At 41.8% G+C, this 13,886-nt stretch overlaps 2 protein-coding genes across 2 annotated transcripts in view; both read left to right on the top strand.

The window, feature by feature from the left end:
* The window catches only part of hoxc5a (homeobox C5a), a 2,729-nt gene extending 1,312 nt beyond the window's left edge, over positions 1 to 1,417 (top strand). Inside the window, exon 2 of the mRNA XM_020618633.1 lies at positions 489 to 1,417. Within this exon, the coding sequence (XP_020474289.1) occupies positions 489 to 697 (209 nt within the window). The 3' untranslated portion in view covers positions 698 to 1,417. The remainder of the gene's footprint in view (positions 1 to 488) is intronic.
* Positions 1,418 to 10,001: 8,584 nt separating this feature from the next.
* hoxc4a (homeobox C4a) lies at positions 10,002 to 12,572 on the top strand. The gene is made up of 2 exons (XM_020618600.1): positions 10,002 to 10,483; positions 10,993 to 12,572. The coding sequence occupies exons 1-2, from the start codon at positions 10,048 to 10,050 to the stop codon at positions 11,352 to 11,354; spliced, it is 798 nt and encodes a 265-aa protein (XP_020474256.1). The 5' UTR covers positions 10,002 to 10,047; the 3' UTR covers positions 11,355 to 12,572.
* The last annotated feature ends 1,314 nt before the right edge of the window (positions 12,573 to 13,886 follow it).

The raw sequence follows: 13,886 nt of genomic DNA, 5'->3' as shown, positions 1-13,886 counted from the left end.
AGCAGGAAAATATATGTGGAAAAGCTCCCGTTTCCATTTTTTAGTCCAACTGCTTTAGGTATAATACACGTGTATTTAAATCTGTACTCCGCTGCAGCGGTATCAGGCCGAGGCCAGTGTTTACACAGAGGCTAATACGTTATTAGTTACATCTGCATTTTATAATGACATAATATTTCTTGAGCATTAGTCCGGTGTATTTTATTGTGAAAGGGCGTAGAGGGCCCTTCTTTAAGCTGATTATATTAGATCTAGTTAACCATCCTTATCAGTCTGACATACAGTTTTATCACACAAAGCTACAGTATAATAGCAGGTTAATTAGGTTAAATAAAGATACTTGACCTTTTAAATGAACATGGAAAGAGACATAAGATGGTTGCTTGTAATGCTGATTTTAAAGAATAACCTAGTTTTAATGTAATAATATTTGATTTGTTTGCCACTAAAATACTGCTGGAAGCTAACTTATTGTAATGCCACTTCAGAATCGGAGGGTAAGCGGTCCAGGACCAGTTACACCCGCTACCAAACTCTGGAGCTGGAGAAAGAGTTTCACTTCAACCGGTACCTGAGCCGCCGCAGGCGCATTGAGATCGCCCACACCCTGTGTCTGAACGAGAGGCAGATCAAAATCTGGTTCCAGAACAGGCGAATGAAGTGGAAGAAGGACTCAAAGATCAAAGTGAAGGAGTAAAAGTGCACGAGTGAGCGGGGCGCATGAAGCACGTTGTCAGCCCCACACTGCACAGAGCGGGAGCGCCGCCTGACCTCCGGATGAACTGCTAGGAGCAATGACATCATGACACCGCTCTGTGTGCTTCATCACCAATTATATGTCACTTGCTGCAGTTTGGGACCTAATGCATTGAATATCACTCACTTTGATCAATAGGTTTACATTACTAAATTAATTTGCTGCCTATGCGTTGATAACCTCACTTTGCTGCACGAAGGGGAGAAGAGGTTGAGGGGAGCTTCACGCTGCCACGCTGTGGTCTGCAGAGCACCAAGAGGCTGCACAAGGTTACTAATAAAGTACTTCTTAAATTAGGATAAGAGTAGTAGAGGCATAATTTCCAGTCCTGTGTCCTCCTCTTGTGATTAAACGCGAAGGTCGAGGAATCAAATTAAGGCAAAAACAATTCCTACTAAGCTGCCCGGTTAGTAACAGTTAAATAGTTTCCCACCACTAAAAACAAATTTCCCCCCTCTCTCCTTTTCTTTATGTTGCAGTGCAAAGTTAGGATGTGACTGGATATATGATGTTTGTTAGTGAGTGGATTTCTGTGAAAGCATCATCCACGTTTTCCGCCATGTCCTTGTGAATCTAAATCATTATGTACAATTCAGCGACTGTTTGACATAATATTATAACGTGCAATGAAACTATTTCTCTTCTGGTTTACACAGAGAATAACTGATGGGTTGCTCATATGTTGATTGTAACTAATAAAGTCTCATGATAAAAGTGACTAGATTTTCTATTGTCAATATGCACATTTCTATTTATTTATTTTTCTCCTGATATTAGAGGTTAATTGTGAATTTACAGCCACCGGCACACAGAGTTAATGAATTTAGTTTGATTGTAATATTTTTAAGAGCACTCTTTTGGTCCCAGTGATCAAGTTTTTATTATTTTTTTTTTTAGCTGGACTCCAGAATCCACAGAATTTCATTGAGTGACAAACGCGCTCTGAACTTTAAGGCCCCCATAAAACTTTATTGCGCGTTTCCCACCACAGGCGGATTCTGCTTCCTGTTTTGTCAGGGAAGGAAGGCACACACGAGCCTGTGATAACACTCGCCCACAACACAACATGGATACAAAACTTTGGGTTCCTGTGGACGCAGCCTGACGCGCCATCACCGGTGGGTCCATATGGTCACTCCATGTTATCGCCCTGCTCTTTAATCCTGACACCACTTCACTGTAGTTAAAACAACACTATCTGGTACTGTAGAGGAACATATGATCATGCCAGTTGTTGGGTGTCTGCAATCAGCAGCAGATTTAGTAGAAGTAGCTAATGACGCAGTATACCCAAGACTATGAGGCAGCTAGGCTGCTTAAAGAAAATAAAAATCAACTCACCTCTCAAATTAATATCTTCCTATTCAACTTCTTTGACGGATTTGTGAACGGTCAGCGCAGCGTCCACTTGCTCTGCACTCTGTTGGGCCTAACCTACATGTGGGCAATGTATTGAATCCCTTTTTGTATGTCTTTCTTTTGGGGTATTTTAAAGTTTACAAGGTTACATATGCCAATTGCCCCAAGCAGGGCTTGTGAATGGTGCATAGGAAGCACGTGGTGTCATTTAAGTGGGTTTTATGGCCTGGAAGAGCTGACAAACCTTCGATATATACACATCATATATAATCTTAACTGTCCGGAATAGCAGCTGCTGGCTTCGCCTGATCTAAGGAAGAAAGGGCTTTGTGGTAGTGAGGATGCAGTACCGTCCTCCGGACTGTGTAGTCGGCTGCTGCGGACCACGGAGAGCTGCTGCAGTAAGTTGCCTTTAACTTTTGTCTACAGGCCTGCGACTGTGGCGTTATTTCACCCTGACAAAATTCGATGTATGTTTTATTTAGTGTGACTTGGAATGCATGATTGTTCAGTTGATCAGAATCAAAATGAACGGTATTTAATTGATGGTTAATATGCTTTTTTGTGATCTTAGAATAATTAGGTTTTGAAACTATTCGGTAAAACGCTCTTTTTGAGATTTTCTGTTTGGCGTTTCTAATTTGCAACCAAGTCTCACTCCAAGACGTACAAATAACACGATTTCTCACATGATACCGATCGTGGTTACTGTGTTGTCATGAGGCCTTTTTTTTTAATGGAGCACCATCTCAAACGTTACCAGATTTTAATCTTAAGAAAAAACGGAAATGAATAGAAAGTGAAGATGTTAATCCCTCGTACACAGTGTCAGTCCGTGTGGTTCAACAGTTTGATCTGCATGTTAGTCCTGGCAGTGCTAGAAAAGAAAAAGAAAGGCGACTGTGAGAAAAATGTAAAGTCAGACAGAACTATCAAAAATCATCTGGCGTCCAGTTTTATCAGCTCCACCCTCTCCCTCTTCCTGTCACACACACACACACACACACCTTCCCTCTTGCACACCCACCTGTATGTAAAATATACAATGTGCTGAAAATAAATAAAATGTGACGCGCTGTGTGATCTGCCCAGACACTAAACTGTTGTTTTATAGATCAAAAGCTTATGTGCAACCATAAAAGGTAGGATAAAAAATAAGAACTCTCCTGATGAAGCTGCTTCATCTCATTGCTTGACCCTGACATGAAGTAGTGTCTCTTCTCACACACGGTTGTTTTATGGTCAGTTCTGAGCAAAGGAACAGGTCTAATTCAAAGCCATTATAACTGTGACATCTCCTCGAGCCACGTGAACACTGTAGCACAAAATCCACGATTTATAAAAACGTACCTTTCTTGCACAATATTCTTATATTGTTGGAGAAGAGTTCCCCCTGTTGAGCTTTCGTGCACGTAGCTAACAGTCCCCTTCGTGACCCTGTTTTACTTGTTGGCCTCATTGCAACTGCAGATATTACTAAATTGATCAGTTTGGAGACGGATGAGACAACGTGATCTTATAAGCTCGATAATATTCTGTTGCTCCATAGGGCGCATCAGTTCATTGCTCATATGTCTTGGAAAGCGGTGCAGGCTAGAAACACCACTCTTTTCTTAATCAATGTGTGAACGTGCAAATGACTAGTTTTGATATAAAGTCTTGTTTGGTCGAGGTGAGCTCAGATGCCAGAGCAAGCTGCCTCAAGGACGCACATGCTGCCTGCGGTGCAGCATCTGAGGCTAATATAGGAACTGGAAGTCATCCAGATTAGGACTCATCAAGCTTCTTGTTCATCGCACAGAGTCACTGAGGTTGCATTAATGCACGTCAGTTTCTGTCACACTGTGCGATGCCACGGCCTTTATTGTTTGTAGCTTTTTTCTTTAAATACAAAGATTACTCTTTTTAGTCTCTGCAGTTTTGCTTTCAAGGTGTACAGGAGAATAAATTATGCACTTCCAATAGAGGGCACTGTGTAACACGCTCCTGTGTGGGTGAAACACAGTGGAGGCAGCTGTGGCATCTATTATACTGCTCCTTTCGTTCCAAGATATTTTTTTAGCAGTTCCACTGTCACATTATCTGTTGCCAGCGGGAGAAAATGATCATCATAAACGTTCAAACTAAAATAAAACAATTCTAAATTGAGAAATATGTTTCCTCCAAAAACAGAAATAAGATATTTTCTCATAAAATAGATTGTGTGGTAAGACATTATTTTCATAAAGGCTTCAGGAGCCTAGTTATAATCGAATTCTTCTGATCATTCAGTCATTACATTAAGTTTGAATCAAAAATATGTTGTTTAATCAGTGATGAAGACTATATCATTATAGTGAAAGTGAAATCATCTAAACATCCGTTTGCACTGACATGTTCTGGGCTCTTGTATTCCTTTCTTTGACCTGTGGAGCTGAAACTGCCATCATTCAATCCACAGAGGTCATTTCCGGGTGAGCGCAGGCTTCCCTTTGTCTGAGCCCGAATAAGAACCGTAAAGTTCCATTACATCGTTTTCTAATACAGTGAGAATTTATTTACAATGTGAAGACATAGTCTCTATGATTTCTTTTTTGACTGTTCGCCATATTTCAGCCGCGCTGAAGTCTGGGAATTTCTATTCATAGAAGATTCGCCCAAGGAAACAACCACAATGCTTGTAAATTTTGTTTTACTGTCTGAAAATGACCCGTTCTAAATTTCAGTTCTCGGTCCCAGTTCTGCAGGAGTTCACACATGTCCGAGCTTTTCTAGGGCAGCTCCTTTTCAATTAGCCTCGATAAGAGGATAAGAGGAAACGGGACAGACTGGGTGATGATGAAGAGGAAATAGTAACGCAATATGTCAAAACGCTTGGCTTTATGTATTTGAAAGCCGAGAGACTACCTGTAGAGAATATATTATGAATAAGTCTGAATGAAATAGCTTTTTGGTTATGTTTATATCATTTGAGTTCTTGTTTTCATTAGTTTCATTTATATTTATTTTTTCCTCATTTGAGTCAATTTAATATCCATCAAACTGATGATTTCAAATGTGACATTGCAAATGTTTGATTATTTGAGTCACTGGATAATTTATTCATCTAATGTTCTGATGTTGTGATGTAAAAAAATAGATATTTAATTAACAATTGGTGTGAATTTACCACATTTTTTAAAGAATCTTTTCACTTTTCCTAACTTAAGGGTGGAATATTTGAACCTTTTATTAAATTTAATTTTCTTTTTCCTTTCTGTTTGCAGATATTCATCGGGACAAAATGAGTGGGACGGAGGACTTTCCAGTAAGTGTTACCTATGGCCACACGCATATCCACTGGCTTCAGTCAGGAGATGTGACACTGCATGGTGGGGCTTGGGACTTGGCTTAGCTGGCTCCACATCCGGTCCTGATATACGCACTCTTAACGAACCTATTCAGGGATTGTGGTTTAACAAGCTTCCATACAATTTTAAACAGATGTTTAAACGAAAAACTTAAGCTTGAGTGACTGTTTTCTGCAAACTACACGGGTCTAGTTAACAGCCAGAAAAGTTGCACTCTTGTTGCGCAGGTGAACTGGATATAAAACGGCATTGTGGGTCTAATATGAACCACCGCATTGCTATAATGAACTGCCAACCAACCAATGGTTTCTGTGGGGCATCTACTAGCTTTCCGAAACCACTTGTGTTCCCCTGGCTGTGGGTTTTTGAAGGGTATTCAGATCTAACTAGTCTCCAGTCTGTCTGCACTTCATTAAAAATTTTTATTTTAACTGAACGATCCAGCCTAATGTTATTGCACCTGGGGAAAGTAAATGTGTAAAGGCTATTAGGTTAAGGGTTTGATTAAAAGCGCATCGTAACCATTTTCATCAGGGAGCGGAATATTGCTGCGGTGTCTGCATCCAGGTCAGGTGCTGCTGGGCCACCAAATTAAAAACAGCCATGCATGGACAGAACAACCACCTTTACATAATTGTGCGCAGATTTATTTTGCTTACATATGTACATGTGTGAACACGCTTGTACTGCTGTTATTTAGCAGGGGAAAGGGAAAGCTTAACAATTTCTCAAATGAACAAATGAAACATCAAATTAATGCGCCTGAGGGCCTCATTTTTTGTACTTCTACATTATAACTAGTTATTGAACTAGGTGCACGATCTGAAAGCCATTTGTGGGGAGAAAGAATTCATTGCTGTCTCTCCATCAATAATCCTTGGCAGTGAACTATTGGAACCAGTCAAACGCGAGGGGTGAAACGCGGGTCAGGCTGTCTAACTAATATTAAAATGCGTCCTCAGAGCGCATGGGGCGAGGGAGTAGTGGGGTGCAAGAAGCTCTTTTACGCTGGGTGGGTGCACAGCAAACAGCGTGTATTTAGACAAGCACACGACACAGCCAAATAAACGTGGGGTTGATTTCTGTTTTTTTGTTATCATTTCCTCATCAGTTCGCTCTTTGTTGTCTTAAAACCCTAAAACAGAATATGGAATGAGATGGGGGGTTCTTTTCTGACAGAGTTTCGAGACTCGTGTGCATTTCCACTGTGTTAAGGTCCACCGATTCACAATCCAAGCATGTTTGCTGTTTTTAATAACCCCGAAACAGGTCACATGTTTGATTTTGCATTTTTCATCCGAGCTTTTTCTCATTAGCTTCCAGAGTGGCAGGAAGAAAGGTTACCGAGCGGTCAGTATGGTAATAGCAAAAGACGAAATGGTTGAGAACAATAGGAACGTATTTTTCATCTGTGCTGTCACGCTGTCCCTTTGTATCCGCCGTGTTTGTGGCTGAATATTCATATAGGAGCTACCTCAAAGGCACAGGATGAATGTTGAGAAAAGAGACCCTCTTGTCCTCTGTACATGACATGTTTCTGATTGTGTGTATGTGCGCGCGCGTAGGTGTATGCAAGCATATTTGTGGATGCACGGACTTTTATAGGTGGAAAGATTTTGTCATTTACAAATATATTAAGTGCAGATCCTGTTTGATTCGTGGTGTCGTAACCCCGATAAGCACCCTCCGCCTCGGTGCAGGCATTGTGCAGCATTTTACTCCACGTTTGTTATGACACTAGTCTCAAATGCCAGTTCAGTTTCAAACATGGAAACGTGCTTGCACAGAGGTTTGCCTGAGTGACCACCTAAACCACATTAGTTGTCTATATGTACCCTGTAGAACCGAATTTGTGTGAAGTCCAAACAGTCGCAAATACGTCTCTACAGGAATACATGGGCAACTGAAATACCACTCCAGCCAATGGGTTCCTCTGCTTCTGCTCTCTCTGGCTTCCCCCTGCTATTGCATATACAAGCACTCATTGACATACACATTCAGCCTAGATCCAGGCCCTAGCAATGCAATAACATTGTCTCAAAGTGTATTCATAGCCCAGACAGCAGTAGATTTTGTCGGTAGGCCGTAGAGAGTAAACCCATGTGTGCAGTGAGTGGCTACTACTGTGTCAGACCCTGTAAAACATGTTAGGAACTAGGGGTCGTTTAAAAGTGACTGATTTACGACTTTTATTGCTCTATAAAACGCCTCTAACATCCTCGCCAGGGATAATAGAAATGTCGTGCGCATTCTGTGCAAACACAAACGCCAGAAAAATGCCATTTCACGTCGTTTTTAACCATATTATGTAATTATCGCAGTGAAATACACCCGTTAGTTTGCAATGTGATGATGTTGACCAGCAGATAGAGACCAAAAGAGACGTGTGCACCACCTGCTTGTTCCAAGTTGGAGCCTGTAAAGGACATTCCCTATTCTTATTGATATTATTTATCATTTTCTACTTGTGACTGTGGGTGCTGATCCCCCCACAGGTGGAGACAACAATGAAAGAAATAAAAATGTGTATGGGTGTTTTTGGGAGGGTGCTGGGATATTAGGGAAGTGTCTCTTTCTCTCTGACCACAGCTGACTCTGAGATGCTACAGCACTTGACAGGTTTATACAGCCAGGCAGTGTCAGTTTACATTATAACAGCAGTCCTCCAGTAATGGGGCTGATGGTCAGTGCTTCAGAAGGATTAGCTTTTAGAAGCTGGATTTTCACGTGACAGCTGGAAGAAATATTCCTCTAATATTCAGATTTAAATGTTTGTTTTTTTGTAATATTTGGAATGAGTGGGACTCTAGTTTCAAGCATACTGAATTCTTCCTCTTGCATTCACTTCCTGAAAATCTGGGTTGTAGCTCGCTTTCAGATGCTCTTGTCATCTCCTGCATGGTTGCAGTGCAGGGATAGTACCCACACAGATTTGCTTCATTTAACCTATTGATCACAAGCTTCTGTTTTGCCATAACAAAGCTCACAACATGTCTGGCAGATGAAATATGTCCCATCTTGTAAGGACAGGGAATCACCAGGAAAGAATAAATAACAGAAAAAGAGAGAAAGAACAGAGTCAGGAGCAATAACTTTGACAAAAATCATTAATGGTGTTACAGAATTTGAACACTCATTTGATTTTGGTTGCATTTGTTTTCATTTATTTATTTGTTTTTATTAAATCTACAAGCAAGATGTGTCAAAGCGTGACTATCCTTCATGCAGTCGGACTGTGCACTGTTCCAAAATGCAGCTCCTCATGTGCAACAACCAAATTTAACTTAACTTCACTCTCACATACTAGCCCTCTACTGTTAAGTTAGCAGTTCATAGTGTTGTTCTTCTCCCTGGCCTGTAGCTCTATGATGGTGATGGTCCCCTACTTCTTGTTCTGTGACATGCTGCTGCTGTGCAGTTGTCAGGCTTGTGACACCACAGTTGTTCTGTTCTATGGTGGCTGGTCTGTGATGTCACATCGCTTGTATCATGCTAGTTTGGTTGGTTGTCTGCTTGACTGTTTTTTCGTCTGTGCCATCAGTTGTACTGTTTCTCAACTCTTTGCTCTTGTTGCCTGTGCTTCACTGCTGTGACAACACTCATAATGAAATTCAGTTTTACCCATAGGACTTTGCTGAAGAAGTGTTTCACCTTTCAGTAGCAGATGTTATTATTAAAGGTTATTAAAGGCATGTGCTTCACTTCATTTATGACTATAGACTTAAGCCACCATGACTTCTGTTTAGTTTAGCTTGTTTAAACCAGTCCCGTTTTTGCAGTCATCCTCACCAGTAGTTAATTCAAGCATGAGAGAAGTCTATAAACAGTAGAGTGAAACAACCAGGATGTAATTTCAAAAGAGACAAATCCCATCCCTGACTGTAGCTTAAGCTTTTATTCAGGCAGCCTGAGTCTTCCTTTCTACTTTTCTCCATCGTTATAAATGATCAGGCCTATTTTCTGAAATCAACCACACCTCCTGAACCTCTCACCACTACACTCCTCTCTGACATTTAGAGCCACAATAAACCTATTAAATATTAGTGCTGAAATGGTTTTAGTAACACCATCTCATAACAGTGATGCAGCTCTAATTCCTGAGTCTGGTAATAAACCACAATCTGTTTCACAGTTGAAGTGCTGTTGGTAAAGACAGTGCCTTCATTAATTAGCAGATAACCTTTATATAATTCGTGCAGGCTAACAAAATGATTGGTTTGCTTTTCTTGCACCCTATCCTTGGCGAATCACCTATGTCCCGTTGAATAATTGAGACCAGCGGATTTTGCCTGTTTTATTTTTTCCTTGGTCAGCAACTAGCTACTAGTTTTGTCCCCAAGATCAATTGCCTCGGTAACACAACCAGAGAGAGAGGGAGAGGGAGGGAGAGAGGGAGAGAAAGAGAGAGATTTGTGCCCACAATGGCTACTGTAGGTATGCTAAATACCTCTGGTTCCTTATCCGGGAACTACCTCTTATGCTGCTATTGGGCCACTGGGTCACGTGGTAAAAGTAACTTTACAGGGCTGCTCGCAAGTAGGAGGGCTTTATGGAGCAGAAAAACGACAAAGCTAGAAAAATTATTTTCCACTCCAGAAATTAATGATCATGAGCTCGTATTTGATGGAGTCTAACTACATTGATCCGAAATTTCCTCCATGCGAGGAATATTCGCAAAATAACTACATCCCCGAGCATAGTCCAGAATATTACAGCCGCGCAAGGGACACTGGCTACCAGCATCACCACCAGGAGTTATATCCTCCGCGGGCGAGCTACCAAGAGCGCCAGTATAACTGTGCAAGCATCCCTGAACCTGACACGCCAAGGGGACATGGAATACCCCATTCTGCGCACCTGCTGACAGGGAAAGGGCAACCTGCTTCATGTGAAACCCCACAGTTGTCCATGTCCCCTGCCACCCCACCGGCCGCAACCTCCGCCTGCAATCAAGCTACCCCGGAGCACCCAAACAGCACAGCCTCCTCTAAGCAGCCCGTGGTGTACCCATGGATGAAGAAAATTCACGTCAGCACTGGTAGGCAACTTGTGTGTTTATGTTCCCTGCACTCCTCATGCTCCTCTCCTTTTCCCTCCCTTTATCAGTCCTTCTGACTCCCATCTCGTTGCCAGCCCCTGCTCCGATAGCAGGGAAGCCTTTGAAATTGCACAATTGAGGCGGATTTACGACTCGGCATTGGTAATTACACCCACCATAAATTTTATAGCCGAGGTATACTCAGGGCAGCCGTATCACCATGTGGCTTCTGCTGTTATGTATTGCGCGATAGAGAGAGAGAGGAGAAATGAATTTGGAAAAAAAATTGAGCTTTGTAATCTTGTATTAATAATTTAGCTCATAGTTGGATGTGAGTGTCCTCTCATTACGCCGAGAAGTTCTTAACTTCCCATTTGAATTTTTCAAACAGCTAAACATTCATATCCAATAAATCTTTCAAGCCATATCTCTGTTGAGGCCATTCTTGTTTACCCCTCCTTTCCTCCCTTCTCTGTCTCCCCTTCTCTCCACTTCTCCTTTTTTTCCAGTGAACTCGGGTTACAACGGGACGGAGCCCAAACGGTCTAGGACAGCATATACTCGGCAGCAAGTCTTAGAATTGGAGAAGGAATTCCACTATAACCGATATTTAACTCGGCGAAGGCGCATCGAGATCGCCCACACCCTGGTTCTCTCCGAGCGACAGATTAAAATCTGGTTTCAAAACCGCAGGATGAAATGGAAAAAGGATCACAGGCTCCCGAACACCAAAGTGAGATCCTCTTCCTCCTCCTCCGGGTCCAACACAAGCTCAGCAGCCGGCGCTGTTGCCGCTGCCTCGGCCACTAACACTGGGGCCCCCGACGAACTCACCGGAGCACAGCATGGCGAGGATATTACCAGGTTATAAAACAATGAACCAAGAACCACGACTGGGGGTAGAAAAAGAACTGGTTATTTATAGAACAATTATATATTTTGTTTTCGTAGCTATCTTGTGCGGTTTCCTTTAAGTCCAAAGTTATATAAAATGCATGTTATATAGCATGGATTACTGCGAATACCGATGAATTATTTTTACGTGACACAGGGTTTAATTTATTTGAAGCTCAATTAAAATAATGTTTTTTATTAAAATGTTTTGAATGAAGGAAAAAAGTAGAAAAATATACATTTTATCCAAATGTTATTGTGGGCCATTCTTTTGCCCTGCTGCCCAAGGTGAAATGCACAATCTATTTATTTCAAACAACACTGGAAGGAAATCAATATTATAATAGTTATTTTTGGTATAAAAAGCTGGAACACACCATTGATCTTGAACTTGTATGTTTAGGATAATAACAATGTGTGAGTTTCCTCGTGTATTTCAGAAACAGGATTTTTGATTTACGATTTAGTTTTGTGGTGTTGATGTTGTGTTTAGACCGTTAAAAAGCAGATTATTGTGAAATGCAATAAACGGAGTTTAGTGTACTTGTGCTAATCCTATTGGTCAATAAAACAGTGAGTGTCTACTAGTTTTACATACGTTTGGTCGAACCTCATTTTAGACAAGATAAGGTGCAGTGATTTTTGTTTAGTTTAGTTTTCTTTCTGTTTTCCTGTTTGGGGAGGTCTCCTTAAACGTCTACAGACGTGTGAATATTTGAACATTTGACAAGGGAAAACAAGAATCACTGTGTTTTCAGACTGTGCTTATCAATTGTGCAGCTCATTCTTGCATCTATAAATTAACGATGTGTACAGACAGCGTGTGTGTGCATGTGAGTGAGTGAGTGTGTGTGTGTGTTGAAGCCTCATTCATGATGGACAAAAGTTATTTCTAAAATCTGAAAATGAAATAGTTTGCGCTGTGCATTATGTGCAACCTCATCATTCTGAAGGGCATTCAATTAATACTAAAGACAAGCCAGTGAGGCCCTCCTCTCCACACTGCACTGCCTCTGCCGGTGCCACGAGTGAAGCTCTCTGCTTCCGTCGTCCTGTTTGGACACGAAGCTGCATGCCATTCATTTAGAAAACGTTTGCAATGTGTTAGAGATCATAGGTTGGTGTGAAAACGTGCTTTCTCATTTTGTAACCTAGCCTAGTTGCCCTGCTTTTTCTATAGTCCACTGCGCCATGGGACTGAGTTTTCAAATGTAAATAAATAAATAAATAAAGTCGTGAATTGCAAATAGATTCCATATAATGCGTCATGTGGTCTTCGTTAACAGTGAGGATGGTGATGGAGTAGGTTGTAGCTGACCTTTGTTAGCAGTGCCCTGGATAGAAGAAGCAATGTTGTTGTGTTTTCTCGTGCAATCATTTGACTTCTGCTTGTATAAACACATTTCCACACTGTGTCCCCAGTGGGCAGTTCGCCTCCAGTGTGCAGCAGCTCGCGAGATTACAAAAACATACAATTCAAAAAAAAAAAAAAAAAAAAACGGCGCTTAACGCGTCTTTGCAACGTCACCGTCTGGCAGGAGGACCAACACACTGCAGGACGGTTTAGGACTGTAGATCTGCTGGACTGATACAACAGTTTGACAAACTATCATTCAGACTACGCCTCTCAGCTGAAGGGTCTTAAGAGGGTTTTTTTCCCCTCTCTCACACAAACCCAATCATTTTTTAAGGTTTTTGGACAGACCTTTGCAGAAGCTTTAAATGTGACTTAAACCCAAAGACGCGCAAGAATTTGATAGATTATTGAAATTGTGACATGAATAGGTCTTATAAAATGCCTTGCGTAGTAGGGGGCAGAGGAGCACAAAGGAAAGAGGTATTCTCCATCATCAATCTTTCACTACAGAGCTTTGTGTTACGTTCTGGAAAACGGCCCCGGCAGCAGCCAGTTTTGATCCTATACTAAATATTATATACCAGGCTGTAAACCTTAAGGTTGTGACTAAACGTGAGAGTTAATCTGGGCTTTTTCAATCAACCATTTTCATCGGAGCAAAGCGAGTAAAGCCCGCTTTTTGGATGTGGCCTTAGAAAGGCACTAGAATAGTGGTGAGACGGCGCTGAAAAATGAATCCACAATCCTTTATGTTGCTGGACAGATTAGAGAAATTAATGTGCTCGCCACAGTCGCAGCATCCCTCCTGTCCCTTTCTAGGCCCTGTCGCCTCCATGTCGTGAGGCTGAAAAGGTACTTCATTGAAGTTTGGGGTGAAGTGGGAGAAGGCCGAGTTCACTTCGAGGACACATTTTCTGTCCCATTAGGCTCATTTCAGTCTGGATGGTCGACCTCTGCAGCCCTCTGACCTGACTACTCTCTATACGTGTACCTTCTGTGTGCGCCATCGCTGGTCCCCCTGGGCCTTGGCTTTCTTTGTGGGTTTTTCTGCGTGGAGCCTATAGAGAGGCCTGCGGCGGGGAATCACTGAATCTGTTGATCCCTTTGTTTAATCGGAGTGACCCAGGACAGTGCTGAACTCAAGGCCGGTCC

Source organism: Monopterus albus, unplaced genomic scaffold (genome assembly GCF_001952655.1).
Source record: "Monopterus albus unplaced genomic scaffold, M_albus_1.0 scaffold6.1, whole genome shotgun sequence".
Lineage (NCBI taxonomy): Eukaryota > Metazoa > Chordata > Actinopteri > Synbranchiformes > Synbranchidae > Monopterus > Monopterus albus.
Note: the sequence above shows the minus strand (reverse complement) of the source record. Positions and strands in the feature narration are given on the sequence as shown.